Source organism: Geotrypetes seraphini, chromosome 18 (assembly GCF_902459505.1).
Source record: "Geotrypetes seraphini chromosome 18, aGeoSer1.1, whole genome shotgun sequence".
Classification (NCBI taxonomy): domain Eukaryota; kingdom Metazoa; phylum Chordata; class Amphibia; order Gymnophiona; family Dermophiidae; genus Geotrypetes; species Geotrypetes seraphini.
In genome coordinates this window covers 7,217,235-7,241,515 of record NC_047101.1, presented here as the reverse complement: position 1 = coordinate 7,241,515, position 24,281 = coordinate 7,217,235, and the positions used below count along the sequence as shown (strand labels likewise).

The 24,281-nt window shown below is 42.7% G+C and overlaps 1 protein-coding gene across 6 annotated transcripts in view; it reads left to right on the top strand.

The window, feature by feature from the left end:
• The window catches only part of ARHGAP26 (Rho GTPase activating protein 26), a 247,681-nt gene that overhangs the window by 199,104 nt on the left and 24,296 nt on the right, over positions 1-24,281 (top strand). For 4 of the 6 annotated variants that reach the window (XM_033927266.1, XM_033927264.1, XM_033927270.1 and 1 more), the window contains exons 19-21: positions 12,101-12,227; positions 16,723-16,873; positions 22,521-22,556. In XM_033927266.1, coding sequence (XP_033783157.1) covers positions 12,101-12,227; positions 16,723-16,873; positions 22,521-22,556 — 314 coding nt within the window. The remainder of the gene's footprint in view (positions 1-12,100; positions 12,228-16,722; positions 16,874-22,520; positions 22,557-24,281) is intronic. The other 2 variants (XM_033927267.1, XM_033927265.1) reach the window with 1 other exon arrangement.

The window sequence follows — 24,281 nt, the reverse complement described above, 5'->3', positions numbered from 1 at the left end:
GATTGTAAAACACTTGGGGGCCAGATGCCTAAAAGAGGGATCAGTGTGGGTTTGCTTCGATTTGACTTGTGGCCGATTGAAAAAGAGCTGTTGATGCACTAAAAAGTTTGCATGCAAATGATTCGCGCGGAGGTCTGTCATAATCCCTGACTCTTTCCTGCCTGATTGATCACTGTGAGAACGACTCTCACACATGCACAGAGCCAGCAGCAGAAGCCCAAACAGCAGAGAGGCAGGGGAAACTTCCTGCCACTCGGCTGTTTGGAGCAGGAAACCTTTCTTTTTTTTTAATAGGCACAAATGCTGTTTGTGTTACACACGCACAATATCTGCCCCGTTAAAAAAAAAAAAAAAAAAGCCCCCTCCACCCCCTGCCGATGACAGCCCTCCAAGACAACACCCTTTGTGAGCACATGTGGAATCCCACAAATTACATTACATTAGTGATTTCTATTCCGCCATTACCTTGTGGTTCAAGGCGGATTACATCCAAACTAAAACAAAAATTACATTCAAAATTTGAAGGAATAGAATAAGCGATGACATAGAATTTTTAAGGTAATATATGTTGGGTAAAGAGTTACCAAAGGGAAGTGGAGGTCTTTAGGAGATAAGAATAGGGTGAAATTATGGGTTTTAGATAACGTTTGGTAGATAGAAGAGTATTAGAGAGATCTAAGGGTAAATAGAGTGTTGGATATTGGGTTGGGATTGGTTGTGCTGGATAGGTTTTATGTGTTTTTTGAAGAGTATGGTTTTAATGTGTCTCCTGAAGACTTTGTAGTCTGTAGTCGAAGATAACAGAGTGGTGATTTGTCTGTCCAGTTTAGCTGCTTTGGAGGCTATTAGGTTGTCATAAAGTTTTTTTTGTTTGACATCTTTGGATGATGGGTGAGTGAATAGTGAGTGGGATCTTCTGTGTCTGGTTGAGGAGGATTGATTTAGTCGGTTATTCCAGTAGGTATCTATCCTCTTCTTGATAAGAACATGAGCCCTAGGGTGTGCCAAGGAGTTGGGCCCAGTGCAAAGGGCCCTTCCTGGTCCTCATCCTCGTGAGCTGTTGAGTCCATTCGGGGTCCGCTGGCAATTGCGCTTGCCTTGCCTTTCATCTACCCATTTTGAGTCCCCACCCCCATTGGAATCCCCTCCCTTGTCCACACTGCCCGCCCTATGACATTTTTGAAAATGTAGGTGTCGCTTGGGCTTGAAATGGTTGGGAAACACTGCCTTCTGCAACAGCCCCCCCCCCCTCCCCGAGTAGACGATGTGGGTTCTATGTTGCTTTTCAGACAGAAAAGCAATGTTACGATCAATGTATGCTGATTGATTTTTGGCAGGGGAGATGCGGCTGAACAGATAACTCTTTAGCTATAAATATATATATATATTTTTTTTTTTATTATTCCAGTGATCTCCCTTTAAGCAAACTCTTATTTGTAATAAAGTGACACATTGACCAGCACAGCAGTTTCACAACATTTTTTGTTGTAATAGGCAGATTCTCCTGGAGCAGATGCTCTGTGTGACAACCCAAATTGATGACTTCCAGTTTGCTTAAGAGGGAGCCCGTAGCATTTTTTTTTTATTTTTTTTTTTTGCAAGTGCCTAATTGTCCAAATCCTCTCTCAGATATAGTCCTTTATTTTAGCGGAGAAGTACAGTCTTCATGGGTTTAGAGCTCTCGTTTTCGTGGGGGACGCCCCAGTCAGGCCGCTTTTCGGGATATCCACAACGAACACGGAGGCCCTGCTTCAGTCGCATGCACATCTATTCATTGTGGATATCCTGAGAACCAGACCAGCCAGGGCAGTGATCTTCATTCATTTTTAAGCTGGGGGCCCCTCAAGATTTTAATGAACTGAGGGTGCGCTGCCAAATATCTTCAAGTTTTCATTACTTTTGATATACTGGTTATCATACAGGTATCTAAATGGTTTACAATAATATGTAGTAAAAGTTAAAAAAAAAAAAAAAAAAGAATAAAATCTTGGCTAAACGAGAAAATAAAGGGGAAACATTTACGCATGAACGTATGTGATACATACAAGTTTGCGTGCTTCTGCTACAAAACTGTATTTGGTTTATCTCCGAGCTACCTCAACCCACACTTCAACCTGAATTGCAATAATAAGAACTGCCGCAGAATCAATTTATTCACCTTCCCCTCCCTAAAACTATGTCACCTCAATAGGTTCTTCGACAAAACCTTCGCCTTCCAGGCGGCCAAACAGAACCCACGGCTAGCCCAAATTGTGCTCGAGGCCCCCACCTTCCTCAACTTCAGAAAACTACTCAAAACTCATTTATTCCACGGACAGAATCCCTAATCCCCCATCTTCCACTTCTCTCACCCCTTCCACCAATGATCTGAACTCTCCTCTTACTCCTTCTTATTGTTCACTCCCAACCTGCTAACTCCAATGACTTGTACATTCCCTTCATGCTTACCTCAACGACTTTGTTGCTTGTAAATCTGATTAATTGATGTGAACCGCCTAGAACTCCTTGGGTATGGCGGTACACAAAACTAAAGTTATTATTATTATTATTATAAATTAAATCAGGTTGGGCAGACTGGATGGACCATTCGGGTCTTTATCTGCCGTCATCTACTATGTTACTATGGTCCTCCAGAACAGGGTTGGGGACCACTGACATAGGTAGGAGGAGTTAGGAGTTGAAAGCACTCTCAAAGAAGTGGGCTTTTAAATGGGCCTTGAACACTGTCAGAGACGGAGCCCACCGTACGGATTCGGGCAGCTTGTTCCAAGCATATGGTGCAACAAGGCAGAAGGGACAGAGTCTGGAGCCAAGCCAGCGCCTTCTGCTTGGCATTACCTTCAAGTCCTTGGGTCAATGGCGGCCACGATAGAGTTGGTGCCCTGGGCAGAGTCACACATGCACCCCCCTCCAGGACGCCTTGTTGTCTGGTTAGTCAACTCAGAGAGACTCCCTGTAAGTTCCTTGGACAGTGGCAGCCACAAGCAGCAGGATCTGGTGGCTCCACCCACAGTCTCTAGCTTAGGGAATCCTGTTCCGGATCGATTCTGGTAAGTCTTCTCTAAATAAATAAATATTTTAAAGTCACTTTTATGTGTCGTGTATATTGCTCAATGGAAAATAGCAGGTTCTAAATGTTGAATATAAACAAAGTTCCCTCATAGCACTCGCTCATGATTCCTGTTGTCTCCAGGGTATAAATATTTGTATCCTTAAGTGCAAACTTACAGGGTTTGGCGTATGGACAGTGCACCATTTTGATGTTTCTCCTCTGAACTGGCATTACCACCCTGTGAACTGTTTGAGGTAGTGTTTGCTGCTGCCAACGCGGGGACTAACTTCTGATCCATTAGCAAGTATTTCTATCTCTCCCACCCTTCAATCCACTTATTTGGACCCTCTGCGTCTTGGCCAAGAAAACACAGCTGATTCCCAAACACTTGACTCTTTCGCCTGTCAGCTCCTCAGGCTGCAGCATCTGCCAGACTGCAAAGCTCACGGGCACAGCTGCTTGAGACTTATGTAACATTATAAAGCAGAGGTGATTTCATCGGCCAGAATGTTGCTGAGTCATTTGTTCACAAAAAAAATGGTTATAAAAATAGTGTGCAAGTTACGTCTGATGCCAAATGCAAAATAACAGGGTAGCAGGATACAATCAAATATCAGAAAATAGCTCACAACCTACTAATAAATACTTATCAAACCAGTAACAGAGAACCGACCGGAGGGAAATAAAAACCTCGGTTTTAAATGGGAGCCATATAGAAAAACTCCCTTTTCCAGCCATTGGCATAGAAACTTCCCTCTTTCAACGTTATCGCTAATGTGAAATTCAATCGCAATGTAAAGTGCTTTTAAAAAAAAATTTGTGCAATTTTCAAAAGTGCCAAACCTTATTTCCTAAAAAATTTCAAAAATGTGCAAGGTAGAGATTGGCTAGCGTTCATTTCAAATTCATTATTTAAACGAATCTTCTTTCAAACATTCATGCAATCAATACAAGAGATCACAGAAGCATTGCACTTGAATAGCCTTACTGGGTCAGACCAGTAGCCCGTTCTCACGGTGGCCAATGCAGGTCACTAGTACCTGGCCAAAACCCAAAGAGTAGCAACATTCCAGAATCCCAAAGAGTAACAAAAGATTCTAGAACCCCAAAGGGTGTCAAAATTCCATGCACAATCTCAAAGATAGAAAGATTCCAGAATCCCAAGAGTAGCAACATTCCATGCGGAATCCCCAAAGAGTAGCAACATTCCATGCTACCGATCCAGGGCAAGCAGAGGCTTCCCCATGTCTTCATAACAGCTCCAAAACGAAGCTGTGCCCCGTCTCCACAGACTCAAACCTTTTTCAACTGGTTGATATTCTGACATAGTAAAATAATTTTTTGCCACCTAACTGACAACTCTCCAGTTCTGTCAGAGACTAAAAGCAGCCTTTTAATTATTAGGTGGTCTTCAAAGTGATATGTGAATGAACTTAGTGGCCATGGTGTCGGTAGCCGCCCTTAAGTCTTCATACTCATCAACCAATTAGGTTGGTCCACTTTAGCTTAACTCTTTATAACCAGAGTGATTTACTAATCAGTTAAATTGAAGAGGCTTTTCATATGAAATAATCTTGCCATGCAGGAATTAAAATATCTTGGCTTAGCCTTGTAACCTTTCAGCAGTTTAGGTGGGTAATTATCTCAAGATAAATTGTTGTTCCCTTACGCCTCATCACCACTCACTTGCTTCATCTAAATGCATCAGAGATACCTCTGTCTCCCCGCCTCCTGCTAGCTGTATTCAGCTGTGGAATAGAACTTGAAACAGATTTCCGAATTGATTGACGATCTGCCCAAATTGGAATTTATTGGGTGCCAACCAAACATATGTTGGTGTTTTACAGTTCAAGGATATTATATCAAAGAGAACGCTACTTGTTATGCCAGGGGCAGCATTCCCCTGTCTCTCTGTGTAAAAACTTGAGTTTATTTTGTTTTATTTTAAGTTGCTCGTGATACTCTAAGTTTCATTGGAGCTGACATTAGCAAGAAGGCTACACGTGACATTAGGGGCTTTTGTGATGCCAAGTTTGACATTCTTGGTTAACATGGCAGCTTTCTAAACAATAAACTGAAAATGAGATTTTCCATTTTGTTAAAGGTCTGTATCGTTTGCTATATGATCCTCTTAAAATCGTCTCAAGCATGCCAGGCATTTTGGAAAGGGAACAGAAAGGAAAGGCTGCTGTGACTCGGAGAAGAAGCCAGGGAAAGTGTAAGACCAAAACATGTACAGAGAAGGAAGAATGAACTAACTAAACCAAACTTTAGATTTATGGACCGTGTCATCTTTACGAGAGTAAAGCTCGACTCGGTTTACAAAAATTAATGTGAAAGATGAAAAAGAAAAGCAGATTTACAATTTGGTGAATAAACAGGTTTTTAAATGTTTACGGAAGATTTGAAGAGTATCCAAGTCTCTCAGCCACAAAGGAATATTATTCCATAATAAAGTTAATTTGAATGAAAAGGACTTACCCAATTTACTAGAAGAGACAATAAACAGATGTAGAAACACAAAAATAGGTAAAATTATGAGGGAAGCAGGAGGGGCAGTTAGATAGGCTTAGGGTTGGGTTAAGGGATAGTGGCCCTAAGGGGGCCCCAAGGGATAGTGGCTCTAAGCAGGATGGACAGTTAGATAGGCTTAGGGCTGGGGGTCAAGGGATAGTGGCCCTAAGCAGGAGGGGCAGCTAGATAGGCTTAGGGTTGGGGCAAGGCATAGTGGCTTCCTAAGTCAATTTGCTTTGGTGGTGTCTCCCATCACATTACTTCTGGTGCTCCATCAGTGGGTTCAGCATCTCCTCCCCCTCAACAGTCCGGTCTCTTTCCCTTTTGTCTGTCCTCCATCCCATGGATCCAGCACTGCTCTCTTACCTCTCTTAATCTCCTGGTGGTGCTGTCGGAAGAAGCAGCATGAAAGGAGATTGCATCAGAGGAGACTCAACGCAGCGGAGGGAAGGCCCAGGGGCAGACCGAAAGCAGCCTGTTATGGAACTGGTGCCATTGATCAACATAAACTTCACAGAAGCATGGGGAAGTGAGAGAGGTCAGGGAGGGGGGAAGAAAAGGCTTAATCAGTAGACCAGGTGAGGTCAGAAGTTGGGTATTTTGTGCCCTTAGTGATTGGCCCTGAACAGGCTAAAGCTCAAACAGAGGGGTGTAGGGGTAAATTCTATATAGGTCTCTAAAAATTAGGTGCCCAAAAAAATCGGCCGCTAAGCTAGCATTCTAAAATGGCCGAGTCGCACGCCAAATCTGTTCTAGAAGACTAGTAGACAAAAAACAAGAAAATCCAAATAGCGCCGAAAGGTTCCACAAAGGAAATGAAGCAGCCGAACAACGAAAGGATTGTGGAGCAGAAAATCGGACATACCAGGCTGTAGTTTAATAAACGTCCAAATAACTTAAAAATCAATTCACAAAGGGCGTGTACAGTCGCAAGTGACCCACGGGATAGTGAGCTGTTGGTTTGTAGCCTCTTAACCTCTTGTGATTTTTGTGACTTTAGCGGGTTTTATATTTTAGACAGCCAAGGACCATATAAGACGCTCTTCCGGAGTCTGTCATAGGGGAAAACACCCTCCAGCGATTCAAGACAAAGTTAGACAAGTTCCTGCTGAACAAGAACGTGCGCTGGTAGGGCTGGTCTCAGTTAGGGTGCTGGTCTTTGACCAGAGGGCCGCCACGTGAGCGGACTGCTGGGCATGATGGACCACTGGTCTGACCCAGCAGTGGCAATTCTTATGTTCTTAAGACCCCTGAGGAAGACCCCTCTTCGGAACTTGAGCTCTCTCCAAGTTTTCCGCAAACATCTGAAAACCTGGCTTTTCTCAAAAAAATGTAAGTCTCCCTCCAACTTAGGAATCAAGGAAACTCTTATATCTTGGCATCCCAAGTCCTCTAAATTTTCTTCACACTTCTACTTCTAACACTCTGTTGTAGTTCCTTCCTATTTCTCCTACTGTAAACCGTGTTGAGCTCTACGAACGTGGAGATGATGCAGTATACAAACCTAAGGATTAGATTAGATTAGATTAGATAGCGGATGCTGCGGATGGTCAGACTGGATAGGCCATTTGTCCTTTATCTGCCATCATGTTTCTCTTTTTCTATAACCATAAAGCTCTATGACATCACAATGCAGGTGGAAAGAGCCTTAGCCTATAGGAAGAGGAGATGCAAATGTTAAGAGGCTTAGCCAATAGGGAGAGGAGGAGATAGCACTTCTACCTCTAACCCTCTGTTGTAGTTCCTTCCTATTTCTCCTACTGTAAACCGCGTCGAGCTCTACGAACGTGGAGATGATGCCGTATACAAACCTAAGGATTAGATTAGATTAGATTAGATTATTATTTGACAAAACACAACCCGTGTTTATTTTTATTTTATTCATTATTTTATTTCTATCCCGTGGGTCACTTGTGACTGTATGCAGCCTTTGTGGATTGTTTCTTTGACCACAGACGAGACTTCCTTATGGTGGTAGGTTTCTTATGGATGCCATTAACCCTTTCAGGACCATAAGGATCGTAGGCCAATTTTTGTGGTTTTGACGACATTTTTATGGTAAAAAGGGCTTGCAGATGCCAAAAAATTGATTTTTTTGTGAAATATCATTATTTTTTTTTTTTTTAATCACACTTCTGGCTTATGGACAGTGTGGCAAGTGAATCTTCTCGTCAATCTGGCAACGACGCTAATGAATGAATGTTGGAACCAGTTTGTTTACATAAAGGCAGTATCATATGGAATCCGTACATATCAAATTTAGAACTGTAGACTATCCCAATCAAAATTTATAGGATTTTAAAGTTATGGGACAAATATGTCCCTTGGTCCTGAAAGGGTTAATATCTTTAAAATTTAGCAATTAATTCTCCAAATCATTGTACTATTTATTTGCCCTGTCCAGTTTATGACATCAGGGGTAAGAGCAAAAATATCTGAATGCCAGATGCTCAGGCTGTTATTGGTAACAGAGGAAGGTCCAAGTTGTCTCTTACTGTTGACATATGAAAGCAGTTTCTCAGTTTAAATTTTGAGCAAAGTGAATATCATTCTAGGTTTGAGAAGACCTTGAAGTCACGGTTACATCAGCTGAAAAGTGCATAATTAGTGATGGATGTGAAATTTCTAGAACCGATAAACCTTAGAGGAGTCAATGTCCATCCTGAGCGTGACGTTCTTCGGGCACATCTTTCAATCGATATTTGAGTTTTGAATCTTTTATCAAAGAGGGGGGCTGATGCTTCTGAGGACAGTCTGTGAATTGCAGCTGCTATAAGACTTCTGAGGGTCCCTGTACGGGCACGCAAGGACTATGCAATCAGCCAAGTTAAATCAGTGTGGGCCATTGTTAATGAGTTTCCAAGTCTGTCTTCCAAATTTCAGATGGCATTATCAATAACGCTAATAAACTGTGAATCAAGCTGAAAGCCTTCTGGGAGCCATTCACCTTGAATGCCTCAGTGTATCAAGTTTTTACCGTCTTTGGAGTTGTCTTATAATCACTGCCTTCAATGTGAGCTTTTCTAAGCTAGCTGGTCTCTAGATCATACGTTCAGATCGTTTTACTTTTAAAATACTACTTTTAGTTTTTAAAACTTTGAGCACAAACGAACCTCAATTTATTAACAGACTACTTATCCCATACTGTACCTCTCGCACATTAAGATCAACCAATCAAAATCTTTTAACAGTTCCTTCACTAAAAATAATTGGAACTCGTCGTACTGATATTTTTTCTGTCATAGCCCCCCAATTATGGAATAACTTGCCCCTGTATCTTAGAACTGAAAAGGATTTAAAGCAGTTTAAAAGTAGCTTAAAAAGTTTCCTTTTTAAGGACGCATATAATGTATGAAAACAATTTCCCTAATCCTTCCTAATCCTATCTTTTTCCTTATTTCCTTCCCTTACCTCATGTTTTTTTTACCTCATACCTTTTATTTTTTTTTATACATATGTAATTTTACCCTTCTTTCCTTATGTGTCCGTTAGTCTGTATAATTTTAATTTAATTTAATTTTATTCTATTTTATTTTCTTTTTTTAACATTGTATTAAAGTTTAACTAACCTTGTATTTGTATTATTTTTCTTGTTTTTGTAAATCGCTTAGTAAATTTAAATAAGCGATTCAACAAATTTTGATTAAACTTGAAACTTGAAACTTGTACTCCATGCAACATAGATGTACCTATGTTAAATGTAGTTTAAAAAAACTCTCTAAGCTAAGCTCCAGGAGTGCTGTTGATTGTGTCAAATTTGGCCTTGCGCAGAGTAAAATTGTATTTCCTTTCTGCCTATGTTTAATTACACATTGTGTGAAGAAATATTTCTTCAGTTTATTTTACATCTACTACTTAGTAGCTTCATCGCATGCCCCCCTAGTCCTAGAATTTTTGGAAAAATAAACAAGCGGTTCACATCTAACCTTTCCATTCCACTCAATATTTAATGAACCTTTGTCGTATCACCCCTGAGCTGTCTCTTCTCCAAACTGAAGAGCCCTAGCCGCTTTAGCCTTTCCTCATAGGGAAGTTGTTCTATCCCTTTTATCATTTTCGTCGCCCTTCTCTGTACCTTTTCTAAGTTTGCCATATCTTTTTTGGAGATATGGCCACCAGTATTGCATATAGTATTCAAAGTGCAGCCATACCATAAAGCAATTAAAGGGCATTATAACATTATTTTCCATTCCTTTCCTGATCATTCTTTACATTCCATATGCTTTCGGAGACGTAACATAGTAGATGACGGCAGATAACGACCTGAATGGTCCATCCAGTCTGCCCAACCTGATTCAATTTAAATTTTTTTTTTTTTTTAATTTTTTCTTCTTAGCTATTTCTGGGCAAGAATCCAAAGCTTTACCCGATACTGTGCTTGGGTTCCAACTGCCGAAATCTCTGTTAAGACTTACTCCAGCCCATCTACACCCTCCCAGCCATTGAAGCCCTCCCCTGCCCATCCTCCTCCAAACGGCCATACACAGACACAGACCGTACAAGTCTGCCCAGTAACTGGCCTAGTTCAATATTTAATATTATTTTCTGATTCTAAATCCTCTGTGTTCATCCCACGCTTCTTTGAACTCCGTCACCGTTTTCCTCTCCACCACCTCTCTTGGGAGCGCATTCCAGGCATCCACTACCCTCTCCGTAAAGTAGAATTTCCTAACATTGCCCCTGAATCTACCACCCCTCAACCTCAAATTATGTCCTCTGGCATTTTCCTTTCTCTGGAAAAGATTTTGTTCTACGTTAATATCCTTCAAGTATTTGAATGTCTGAATGAGTAGAGGGTTTCAGCGTATCCTCAATGATGACACTTAGATCATTTTCCTGGGATGGTATCAAAACAAAATTTAAATGTTCTTATGGCTGTTGATGTGCCATGATGGGCCAGAATGGTGCTTAGACAGCAACTCATGAAGAAATGCCAATGTGGGCAGACTTCTCCAGTCTATATCCTGAAAATGGCAAGGACATTCATATTATATTCTGTGAGTATCTTTGTTGTGGGAGAACTGCCATCAGTAATAATGTCGTTAATTGTTGGTTTAATCATGAATTGGTAATGGTAGTGACTGTTGAGTAGACTGGATTGACCATGCCATCATTTACTTTGTTACTGTAGCTCAAGGAAAATCGAATCTATAGAAAGGTAGGTAGAGCGAATTGTCTCCACTTTGGTCTACCTGCATCTTCTTGGCTGAGCCTTTATTCGAGCTTCTGTTTCTGGTGCTTTCTTGACAAAAGAATGTCTGCAACAGCTTTCTTTCACGCCACTCCCGCTCCGTTCTCGCTAGAAATCCTCCTCCGCTCTGCTCTTGCCAACTGGGGTTCAGCCATTTACTGCACAAAATTATACCAAATGACATGAAATATGTTTATGGTTTAATATTTGTATAATAACCTGCAGGAGGCAAGCTAATTGCTGAATGCTAGGCTCACGGGACATATGAGCTAAATTATTGCATAAGAAATAAAGCCAGAAAAATGAGTATGTCACCCTAGCATTTCCTTCTTAGACTATTGGAAGAGGAAATGTGCACGCTGTATGTTAAGATGCTGTTTTAATTCCTAGAATTAATCTCTCAACGGAATGTTCCAAATGCACAATTGATCTTATTAGATTCATAATTGGTGAAGACTTATTATTATTATGGAGACGGTGCTGTTGGCCAAGTGGTCAGCTGTGAGTATAATTACAGCCATCTTGCTAAATCATCACCAATAAATATTTTACATTATTGAGTACAAAAGAAAGCTAAAACAGCTTTGTTGGCTGGTAACAATTGAAGTCATTAATTAAATGTAAATAGAAATCTGCCTCTTACTTGGGATTTGAACTGGAGAACTAAAACACTTCTAAAAATGGCTGTTTCTGGTACCTGAAATCTCTCCGTGCTCATGTATTAAATTTCCATATCTTATTGCAGAGCAGTTTTGTATTGAATAATCCTTGTGTGTTTAATATGATACACGGATTTCTCCTTGACGGCAGTCGGTGGCGTAGTGAGGGAAGGCAAAGATAGGCGGCTGAAATGTAGGCCAGGGTTTCCCAGGCCTACATTTCAGCCACCTATCTTGGCGTGATTCGTGGCTGGGTAGCCACTTTAGATTGCCTAACGCCACTTCGGGGGTTGGCCACGCCTACTTTGGCATTCCATGACCTAAAGCGGCTTCCTAGCCGCGATTCCAGCGGCCAGTTCAGCTGCCTTTTATATAGGCGTTGATAGGCGCTCAACTCTGTCTTTTCTGACCATTGGCAGGACGCCTACCAACGCCTAAATTTAGGCATTGGTTATAGAATTTCTCCCCAAATGTCACACCGAGAAACAGGGATGAAGAAGAGCAGGTGCCTGGGACTAGAATGTATGTACATAGGAATCTCTTTTTCCATTGGACCCTAAAATATTATTTACTGTTAAATAATTGAGTACAAAACACACACAGGTGGGTTCTTCTTTCTTCCAGCAGCCCCCTCGTAGTCTAGTTTATAGGCGTCTGACCTTATGGAACTTTCTTTCTTTCCAGATGTTTAACGTGGTGCCAGAGACGACACAGCTGCATTTGTCTCGTAAGAGAAGTACAGATTCAAAGCCCCCTTCGTGCAGCGAGAGACCGTTGACGCTCTTCCATACGCTGCACTCTGCAGAGCATTGTAAGTTCACAGTTCTGTGTCGGAAGGAAACCCTCAGGGAATAGCATGCTGGTATTTTTCATTGTTTTTAGGTAATATTTACTGATTACAGATGGCACACAGATGGCACTTTGTACGTGAAACAGACACAGACTCGTGTGCGGACCAGGTTTCTGTCTTTAAAAGGAGGCCCCCGTGGAGAGTTTCTCTTTGCTACAAGCACTGCTTAAAAACCATAAAAACGTGTCCTTGTAATATGCAGATGTGATGATCTTGGGCATGTTAACACCACCCTCCGTCGCTTCGGGTTCAACCAGAATATAAAACAGTGTCAGCGTTCCTGAATGTGTAACCTGCCCTGAGCAATATGCACTAAGGCTTTCTCTCTATTGGAAGGTTCTATAATGCTACTAATACCTGGGGACTCGATTCAGAGCAGTTTTCAAAGACATCTGTAATGGATTTTAAATACAGATTCAGATGGATTCCGCTGTGATTGTTGTCGACCTCCCAGCGAGGCTAGGGTATCATGTTGGCATTGGCATTATTACACTATTATATATGTATGTATCGTATGTATACTATGTTTACAGAAGATTACGGTTAACCATTCTAACTAATCACCCCTTTCACAAAACCACGGTAGTGGTTTTTAGCGCAAATCGGGGCACTGAATGCTCTGCGCTGTTCTCGGCGCTCTTAGAGTGCCTATGAGCGTCGGGAGCAACGTAGAGCATTCAGCACGCCGGCCTGCGCTAAAAAAACGCTATTGCAGTTTTGTAAAAGAGGGGGGGGAGGGGTAAGTTTGCTATATTTACACCCTCGTAAATAGGTTAACCATTAATCTATATTTTCATGCATTCTAAATGGCTCTACCAATGTATACTATATTTGTCCTACTTGCTCTCATCCTAGATAATTCTACTTACACTCAACCTAATTTATTTTAGTTCTGTTGTATAGAACCTTAGCCAATAGGAAGAGGAGATGCAAATGTTAAAACTCTTAGCCAATAGGGAAAGGAGGAGGTAGTGGATGCTACAGATGGGCAGACTGGATGGGCCATTTGGCCTTTATCTGCCATCAGGTTTCTATGTTTGATGCAGTTTGACTGGTTGATCAGGCTGCCTACTCAACAAATCAAAGTGGATCAAGCAAAAAGTAAACAAAAAAAATTTAAAAAAAGTAAGACTGTAGAGCTGGGGATAAACGAAGGCTGTACCATGCAACTTCAAATCAGCAAAATGGTTCAGAAGGCATTCGCAACCATGCGCAACTTAAGGAAAGTTCGAAAATACTTCAAAAACGAACAATTCAAACTCATAGTACAAGGGCTAATCCTAGGACTCCTGGACTACTGTAACGTACTTTACCTGTCATGCCCCGCCAACATGCTAAAACAAATGCAAACAGTCCAAAATACAAAGCCCTAAGACCAATATACTCGCTTAAAAAATACGACCACATTACCTCAGCTTTCCAAGACTCACACTGGCTCCCAGAACAAGCACGCATACAACACAAATTCTACTGCACCCTATTCAAAGCCCTAAATGGAAATGGACCGCCTAATCTGGAAAAACACATCCAGACCAAGGAGAACTCAAGCACACTTTACCCACCCCCCAAAGGCATGCAAAGCAAAAAAAATATATGACGATCTAATAGCCACCAGAGAAGCAAAAATAGACCACCACCTCTCCAATCTGCTGACCACGACGCCCAACTACAAAACATTCAGGAAAGAACTGAAAACCATACTATTCAAGAAATTTGTCAAATGATCTAACCAAACCGTATCGACCATTCCCAGATCCCAATGCACACTATAGCTATCAACCTTGTAATCTCCCTGGGAATGCCTAGGCTAATTTCTTGTTGTAAACCGCCTAGAATGAAAGGTATTGTCAGGATAGAAGACATCAAGGGAATGTAATGAATCCCGTGAAAGTCCTCACTGCACGCCGCTGCACTATATCGGTCCCTTTTCAAACCCATTCCTCTTCTACAAGATAGCATAGTTCATAACATAGCCAATCATTCATCAGTACACCGAGCCCTGGTAATGCAAAAGATTGTAACCCCCCCCCAAACCCCACAAGTATTACCACAGCAGAGGGTACCGTAACTAAAGCGTGCTGGACAAAAATGCACAGGACTTATGTGCGTGGCCTTAAAACAGTTCCTATTAGCACTCTGGGGGGGATGTGTGTGTGGGAACACCCCCAGTAAACTTACAAGTGTTTGCGCTTCCGTTGGAGGGAGTGTGGGGGAGGGATTACAGCTGTTTTCCTTTGTTTTTGGGGTATTCGGCAGTTTTCAGTGTAGTGGGGGGGAGTGTGAACACTTGTAAGTCACCCCCCCCCCCTCAGAGCGCTAACAGGAACTGTTTTAAGGCACAGCGCATAAGTCCTGCACGGGATTGTCGGCGCGGTTATGACGGGTCACCATCGGCACGCGATTATCGGTGCGGTTTTTGTCCAGTGCGGTTTTGATGGGTCACCCAGCAGAGATGTAGAAATTAAAAACTATATTGAGATACCTTACTGTTGAAATCATTAGTGTGTTATAAGGAGTTACCCCTCATGCAACTTGAGGACGAAGCATGGCCATGTTGAGTATCTCAATCAAGTTTTTCATTTCTACATCCAATTGGCCAGCACTCTGTTCTCCTTTGTTTTTGTCCTTGGTCAACACTCTTTGTACTGGGCTTTGTCATAGCTTCATGACTGTTCTGTAGTCTAGTTCAACGTTTTAGACTCTTTCAACTAATCTGAACAAATACCGGACGGGAAGAAGTGAACTGCAGTTTCAGCTTCAAACTCATTACCCACCTCTCATTCTGAAGCATAAAATATAAGCCCATAAATATCTTTCAGTTTGGCGGGCAGAGTCATCATTCTCCTTTATGGAGCTTCTTGGCCTTGGTTTTGAGAGCACATTTGCTGTCAATCTGGATCACTTTATATCGTTAAGAGTACTCTGCATTGTTTATCTTTTTCCCTTTCATGTACTTTGTAGGCAAGCAGTTTAGGAAAGATGCTGAAAGGAACAGGCCAGGCTATAACAACAGGAGCAGAAGTTTTGGACACGCCTTATAGATTCATGCTAACATCTCATCTCAAGTGAATGCCTACGCATTGTATATTAAATAAATGCTTAATGGGAGAGACCACAGGAGTGGGGCAAAACTTTTCTGAACCCACAACCTCTAAATACCACAATAGTTTTGAAAAATATTAATAGTGAAAGAAGGGGGCCCTCAGTATGAAGTGATAAGCTCAGAAGAAGAGGGTACCAAGACCCACTCAATTGCTTAAACAAGCCATAGGCCCAAAACTCCACGTCTCAGAAAAAACATCACTCTGCCGAAGATATTCGTTTTTCTGGAGCTGGAGAAACGATGCACAAATCGAGTCCGACCGAGCTCGGTTTCAAGGCTAGGAGCCCCTTCGTCAGGCTGCAGGAGGCGTCACGGAGCAGCGGCATCAACGCAGCGTTCTTCAGACTCTGCTGGGCTGAATTCTGGTGGTCCCCGACGAAGGGGCTCCTAGCCTTGAAACCGAGCTCGGTCGGACTTGATTTGTGCATCGTTTCTCCAGCTCCAGAAAAACGAATATCTCAAGCAGCGTGATGTTTTTTTCTGAGACCGGATTTTCGGTTCGTAGACAACGGCGCGAAAGACAAAAGCGCGCGCCGACAATTGAGCGCAACGTGTGCTGCCGCGCCGCTCTAAATTACAGTTTTTAGGGGCTCCGACGGGGGGTTTTGTTGGGGAGCCCCCCCCCCCCAGTTTACTTAATAGACATCGCGCCGGCGTTATGGGGGGTTTGGGGGGTTGTAACCCTCCACATTTTACTGTAAACTGAACTTTTTCCCTAAAAACAGGGAAAAAGTGAAGTTTTCAGTAAAATGTGGGGGTTACAACCCCCCCACAACGCCCCCACAACGCGGCGCGATGTCTATTAAGTAAAGTGGGGGGGTTCCCCCCCAAGCCCCCCCGTCGGAGCCCTAAAAACTAATTTAGAGCGGTGCGGCGGCGCGTGGTGCACCTTTGTCCCGGCGCGCTTTTGACCTGACACCGGATTTTCACGCAGCTAAGGGGCTTTTCTAATCGGCAAATTTGTAACGCTTTTTGATGGGCTGGAATGAATTCTGTCGCTGTGAGTTTTTCTTCTGTTTGGCTCACGGGACAGGGGCAAAAACTTTCTTTTCTGCCCGACGCGATTTGGAGAAGCTTTTCAAACCCCGGACAAAGTGCAGGGTTTTGAAAAGTCGTCCAGATCCCCGGACATGTCCTCAAAAGGACATCTGGTAACCCAAATCAGGGGCCTGGAACACAGGACAAGCTTTTATTTATTAATTCTTCTGGGTTGCAGAGAGCTTGGCCTCCTTTTTTCCCAATATTGACTGAATCTTATTCCTTCACCCCCCTCCCCGAATAAAGAAATAAATAAAAATTTGACGGCTTTATTGTAAGTGTCTGTTGTTTTTGGGGTTTTTTTCTTTTCATCAGTGGAGACTATGAACAGCATCAACTCCAGCACTGAGTCGGTGGCTTCTTCCAATGCAAACAGTTCCCCAGACTCCTCCAGCGCTCTGCTCCCGAACCTGAGTGGCCTGAACTCCAGCGACTCTAACCTGCAAATGAATAGGCCAAATTCCTTGTAAGTTCTATCTGTATTTTATCTGTATCCCATGTATTAGCTCACCTTGTTGTGAACTGCCTAGAACATTTTCGGTATGGCGGTATATAAGAATAAAATAATAATAATTATTATTATACTATCTATGAGCTATGTTACAGAGGATTCAAGTTAGAATCACTGCGAGCAGAACCTCAATGAAACAAGCTGTGCTCTAAAGCTATTTGCAAAGCCGCTGGATTGTGCAGGAGACTTTTGCACGAGAGAGACAGCAGTATTGCCTCGGTACTCTGACTTTTCTGTACTTTGTTCAGGGTCTTTTGGCAATGCAGGAACAGGGGGTGTGCAAGAGGGAGCGCGAGAGGATGTGGTCTGGTGGCTGGAGCTTTGAGCTGTAACTTACTAAATCCCTTGAGATCTCTTCCTCCCACTCATTCTTGCGTACTTCTGAGTACGTCACTTCATCTCCCAGTGCCTTGGCTTACCCGGTTGTCACTGGATCACCATGGCAATAGCGAAGCAAGGATCTTACTTATCCATAATGGTGTTCTTTCTTTCTCTCCCCTTTTGACAGCCAGAATTTTCACTTCAAAGAAGGATAGATGGATAGATAGATTTCTGAGGAATGAACTTTTCAAGTGTGTTGAAATATTTGGATGAAAGACGCCGTAATATTCAAAGGGCCATTATTTTTGAACTTGTGGCAGTAGAGGGCTTGTATCCTTATGTCTACAAGGTGAAGGACAGATAATTCATGACATTACGATGATTGAGTAGACAAAACACTTTCGACATGGTATCAGGTGGTCCGATCCTCCGCTTCTAGCGGGCCATTGACCGCTCTGCGAGATGGGTGGAACCGGCATCTTGCTGCCCAGTATAGCCTGGAGCTGTTTCATGCTTTACACGCTTTTGTGAAATCGGCGGCTTGGCAGGAGACTCAATTTAAAATTCTACATAGGGCATATAGCACTAGAGCACAGGGTGCCCGCATGGGTCTGTGGGAGGAATCTTTGTGCATCAAATGTCGGGGGGGCTCCCGGGAACCTTCTGCATTCCTTCTTGGAATGTCCTGAACTGTCCATATGGAATTCCTCCTTTGCGCAGCTTCGATTGGTTTTGCTGCGCGACATTGAGTGGGACTCTAGAAGCTTGCTTCTTGGGGATCAGGCTTTGTTGGAAGAGCAGGGTTTCACAATGCATCAGCGCGATTTATTTATTTGACTTTACTGACGGTCAAAAGAGCTATTTTACATTATTGGACTCAGTTCCTTTATCTTACTGGATCACCCAGACGACTGAGCTGGCCCGCTTTGAACTTTGCTACCACGCTCACTCAGCTAATCCTGAGGTGTTGGCCTACACGGCCTTATGGAAGGTGTTCCTGAGGTGGCCTCTGGTCTCTCGGAAGAGGGGGGGGGGGAGGGAGGGGCGGGTGTGCATGTGATGTGACTGGAGGGTGCATGTTGGTTTGTATGGGTTGTGTTGTATTGGGAGCTTGAACGGGAGGGGGGGAAGGGTGTGTTATGATTTAACATTGAACATGTGAGGAGCCGATATGGGAGAGAGGCTGTCTCTGCTTTCCTATTTAGGACAGCTTTGCGGTTTCCTGATATATTCTATCTCTCGTTGATACTGGTTGTTTACTTTTTCTGGCTGCTGCTGTTTGACTGTATTCATATTGTATTTGCTTGTCTCTCTTGTTGACTCCTTAATAAAAATGATTTTCAAAAAAAAAAAAAGAGCTAAGGCCTGTCCGTTTGCAGCTGTAATCTCCTGCCCGGAGGCGTTTCCATGCAAAAGGATCCCATAACACTCTTATTTTATACCGTCAAAGGCCAAACTTTTAAAGAATTCCCAAAATATTCAGGCAGAGGTTTAACCTCTCTCCTGATCTATAGAAAGAACTGGACAAGGGCAAAGAGGACGATGGAATCTAGGCATTATTCTCAGTGGTGGGGCAGTGGTGTCCTTCCCCGACCCCCCTGCTATGCACACGCACCCCCGTCCCTTCCCCATACCTCTAGTTCACCACACATGCAAGAACATCAACGGGCTCCGCGTGACCGCGTCAGCTCTCCCTCTCATTATTTCCTATGCGCGGCACCAGGAAGTGACGTCGGCGGGAGCCAGCGCGGTCACGAGGCACACGTTGAAATTGTCGCTCGCAGCAGTGAACAATTAGAGGTACGAAGAAAAGGAAGGGGGCGTGCGCACGGCGGGGGGAGGAGCGGGAAGAGGTGGGGCGGAAAGGAAGAGGGGTGAAGGCGCCCATGGTGGTCCCTCCCCAACCCCCATTACTGCGCCAATGATTCTTCTGAGTGTTAATTAGAATGCCATGTTTATCTTTATCAATTTGACTTTTTAAACTCGGGCACGAGTACACTTCTCCTTCCGTATTCGCGGTTTCAGCAATCGCGGTTTCAATTATTCGCGGTTTTTAGCTTGCTGGCTCCTCCCCCCCATAAAAAAATTACGTCAGCGTGCATAGAGAAATCACTGATTCCAAGCGTTTATGGAGAAATTCGCTGATTCCCAACACTTTCGTCACCGCGTTTTGCCTTTCCTTCAGGAACAGGCCAGGTCTCCCACCATGTTATTTGCGGTTTCACCATATTCACAATGGTTTTTAATAGAAAACAGCGAATAACATCTGAAAAAGTTATTCATAGTTTTTCTGTATTTGTGGGTCTGTTAATCCCCTATCACAGCGAATACGGAAGGAGAAGTGTAGACACGGTACTACTCAAAAGGGTCCAGAGAAGAGCGACTAAGATGGTTAAGGGGTTGGAGGAGTTCCCGTACAGTAAAAGATTAGAGAAACTGGGCTTTTCTCCCTCGAACAGAGGAGATTGAGAGGGGACATGATCGAAACATTCAAAGTACTTAAGGGAATAGACTTAGTAGATATGGACAGGTTGTTCACCCTCTCCAAAATAGGAAGAACGAGAGGGCACTTTCTAAAGTTAAAAGGGGATAGATTTCGTACAAACATAAGGAAGTTCTTCTTCACCCCGAGAGTGGTAGAGAACTAGAACGCTCTTCTGGAGTCTGTCGTAGGGGAAAACACCCTCCAGAGATTCAAGACAAAGTTAGACAAGTTCCTGCTGAACCAGAACATATGCAGGTAGGGCTAGTCTCAGTTAGGGCGCTGGTCTGTGACCTGGGGGCCGCCGCGTGAATCTAAGGGAAAGTTGTACCAAAACCAGATCAAAATGGAAGACTCTGTTTGTGATTTATGAACAATTGTACAGAATAAAGTTCCTTTTTATACTTTAATAAAAAGATTTAAATATAAAATCATAAGTGTTTGAGGCTTATGCAAATGAGAACTGAGTCCGCGGGGACAGGGAGAGGGTGGGGAGTGCAAAGCCCGTGGGGATGAGGTGGGGACCGGGACAAACATTGGCCCTGTGCCCTTCTTCCAGGCTTCCGCTGAACTGCACCGGACAAAGAGCTGTTTTTCACGAGGGAGTGCGGGAGCGTGCAGGTATTGCTCATGGTATTCCTCGGACAAGGGGCAGGGTTTCGCGCCATACTTTACGATCTTTGCGGCAAGACTATAAATCGTTTCAGTCGTCGGATTGCTTAAGAGGACTGGCAGAGATTAACCACCGTAAGCAGAAGGCCATAAACTTAGGGACCAGCTGTATTTCAACTCGCAGCTTACTCATTTAGTTAAATAAACCAGGCTTTGGAAGCTTAGTCTAGAGACAGGGCAAAAGTGCTTTTACTGCTCCCCAGCGATCTCTCTGCTTCACGTTCATCTCTCTGACTTGCTAGATTAATATTTAACCCTTGTGTCTTATCTCTAGCCGTAAATATTATACTTTTTCTAACATAATGCGGACGAACGAACGCTTGGTATTCTGTTTAGTATTTCTGCTGCAAAGAAAGGCAATCGCGGTATGCAAAGAATCACCATAAACACAATCCATTGTATCTCAGTGCTTTACATATAGCAATATATACTGATCTGCAAATGGTTAAAAAGATGGTAACAAGCTGACCTTGGCGATGGTTGCTACAGCTGTTCTGAACAGCGTATTTTATGACTCAGCTAAATACAAATAATGTCCTGTATTCAGTGAACTAGTCAGAGCTGAATTGAATCCAAAAAATAATATTTGGTACAGTCCTGATGGTTTCCTCTGTTTACCCACATAATAACTTCCAGATATATTAGAACATAGGACCTGCCATACTGGGACAGACCTCAGCTCCATCAAGCCCACTATCCTGTTTCCACCAGTGGCCAACCCAGGTCCCAAGAACCTGGCAGAAACCCAAAGAGTAGCAACATTCCAGAGCTGAGATTGTGATGTCATAAGGCCTCATTCCACCAATGCCTAAGAGCCAACCTCAGCAGTGATGTCACAATGGCTTGATTGTGTTATACTTGGCTCACATAAGAATTGCCATAAAGGGACAAACCGAAGGTCCATCAAGCCCAGTATCCACCTTCCAACAGTGGCCAACCCAGGTCCCAAGAACCTGGCAGAAACCTAAAGAGTAGCAACATTCCAGAGCTGAGATTGTGATGTCATAATGCCTCATTCCACCAATGCCTAAGAGCCAACCTCATCAGTGATGTCACAATAGCTTGATTGTCCTATACTTGGCTCACATAAAAGTTGCTATACCGGGACAGACCAAAGGTCCATCGAGCCCAGTATCCTATTTCCAGCAGTGGCCAACCCAGATCACAAGTACCTGGCAAGATCCCAAGAAGTAAAACAGATTTTATGTTGCTCACCCTAGGAATAAGCAGTGGATTTCCCTAAGCCATCTCAATCATGGCTTATGGACTAATCTTTTAGGAAATTATCCAAACCTTTCTTAAACCCTGCTAAGCTAACCACTTTCACTATAATCTCTGGCAACGAATTCCAGAATTTTATTACACATTGAGTGAAGAAATATTTTCTCTGGTTTGTTTTAAATCTGCCCCTTAGTCTTAGTATTTTGGGAAAGAGTAAACAAGCCATTCACATCTACCCTTTCCACTCCACTCAGTATTCTATAGACCTGTATCATGTCATCCCTGAGCTGTCTCTTCTCCAAGCTGAAGAGCCCTAGCCGCTTTTGCCTTTTCTCATAGGGAAGTCGTCCCATCCTGTGTATCATTTTTGTTGCCCTTCTCTAATACCACTGCAGTGTTCCCCCGGTCATTCACGGTATTCTCCGACTGTGCTAAAGTCGGGTTTCACCAATCAGGAGCTGCGTGTCAAAGCAGCTCCTGATTGGTGAAGTCTGACTTTCAACCAGGGCTTGTTGAGCACATTTTGTTAAGGTATTTTGTCACATGCATTCATTGTTCTGCATCTAAGCACCTAATCGCCCAGTTATATAATTGCTGGCTATTTATAAGATAAGATGTGTCTGTTTGGGGAATGGCTAGTTGGTGTGTCTGCTCTGTTGGGCCGCGTGAGCGGACTGCTGGGCGCGATGGACCTCGGGTCTGACCCAGCAGAGGCATTGCTTATGTTCTTATATTCTTATGTTATTTTGGGTGCTCTTGAATTGTAGGTGGCATGTGGGCATTTCTGCCTCTTCCTGCTTATGTTTGAGCTTGCTCAAGGAGGTGTGTGATAATTGTGTGATGAGCTAGGCCCATGTCGAGTCTCATGGTCACTTTGGGCTGTGTGTTTTTTTTTTTTTCTTTCAGATTGAACCCGAAACCAAAATCTGGGGATTTCACAAGGTATGCGACCTTTCTTTTCATATCAGCTAAACTCTCATTTGGCGCAGTTTTGACCCCATTCACAAAGGTGTGCAAAGTTTTTTTTTTTTTTTTTTTTTTTCAGCGCTGAAAACTCATTACTTGTGCAGCGCTCCCACAGAGCAAAATGGTTTGTACACTGAATAAAGCAGGTTTTCCACATTACAGACTTTGCATGTTTGCCAATAGGGGCCTTAATTTTTTGATAACATTCTTTTGGCAGTATTTACAAGCTCCACGTTTCCTTGTCCACGAGCTCCATAGCTCCCTTTTGTAGTATCTTGTGTTCAGAGAAAGAGGCTGGAGAAGGAGTAGAGACGGCTCAGGAATGATATGATATGATAGAGGTCTATAAAATACTGAGTGGAGTGGAAAGGGTAGATGTGAATCGCTTGTTTACTCTTTCCAAAAATACTTGGACTAGGGGGCATGCGATGAAGCTACTAAGAAGTAGATTTTAAACAAACCGGATAAAATATTTCTTCACACAATGTGTATTTAAACTCTGGAATTCATTGCCAGAGAATGTGGTGAAATCAGTTAGCTTAGCGGGGTTTAAAAAATGTTTGGATAATTTCCATAGGCCATTATTGAGATGGCTTGGGGAAAATCCACTGCATATTCCTAGGATAAGCAGCATAGAATCTGTTTTGCTACTTGGGATCTATCTAGGTACTTGAGACCTGGGTTGGCCACTGTTGGAAACAGGATACTGGGGTTGATGGACCTTCGTTCTGTCCCAGTACGGCGATTCTTATGTGAGGCAAAATAGAACAGTCTCTGTTCCAATGCTAATCAGTCTTTTTCAAGTTTATTAAAATTTTTGATTAATCGCTTTGTCTTTTTTTCAAAGCGATGAACATACATATATATAAATAGAAATAGTTAATATTACAATATAAAAATAGAAATTAAAACATTAATTATTCATAACCTTAAAAATTAATTTTAAAAGAGAGAAAAAAAATAAAAAAAACCCTAAATACATATTTAACAAAACATGAGTAAAGGGAAAAGGGGATAAGAACTACAAAATATAATAAAAAGAAGGTTGGGGAAAAACATAAGGTAGGAATTTTTTTTTTTTTTTTTAATTATTGAATTATAGTGATCCAGATTATAAGTTATTAATCAAAGGCGTCTTTAAAAAGGAACGTTTTTAAATTAATCTTGAATTTTTCAATATCATTTTTAAATTAATCATGAATTTTTCAATATTTTCTGGACATGACCCCCTGACTGTGGACAAATAAAATTGTATGACCCCTCCAGAGGTGCAGAACAGTGATGTTTCTAAGGAGAGTCCACCTAGGTCACGACCCCCCAAATGTGGGATCCCGCCATACATGGGAAGCTCTGCTCAGTCCCTAAGCCATTAGCACACTTCCTGTTATGGAACCACCTTTCTCTGTCGCAGAGTTGAGACAAAGCCCACAGTCTGGTCTCACTTCCCTCAAACTGTTTTTCCTTGGTATGTTAAGGGTTCAGAATCCACAAGCTGCATACTGTTAAGATATTTTAACAGATGCTTGACCTCAATAATTTTTCTTAACACGGGGTTCCTTGGTTATACAGAGGTTGTGGTAAAAGGGGGATAGCTATGGAGGAAAAGTTCATAGTCTGTTATTAAGACATGGGGGGAAGCCTCTGCTTGCCCTGGATCGGCAGCATGGAATGTTGCTGCTCTTTGGTGTTCCGAAATCTTGT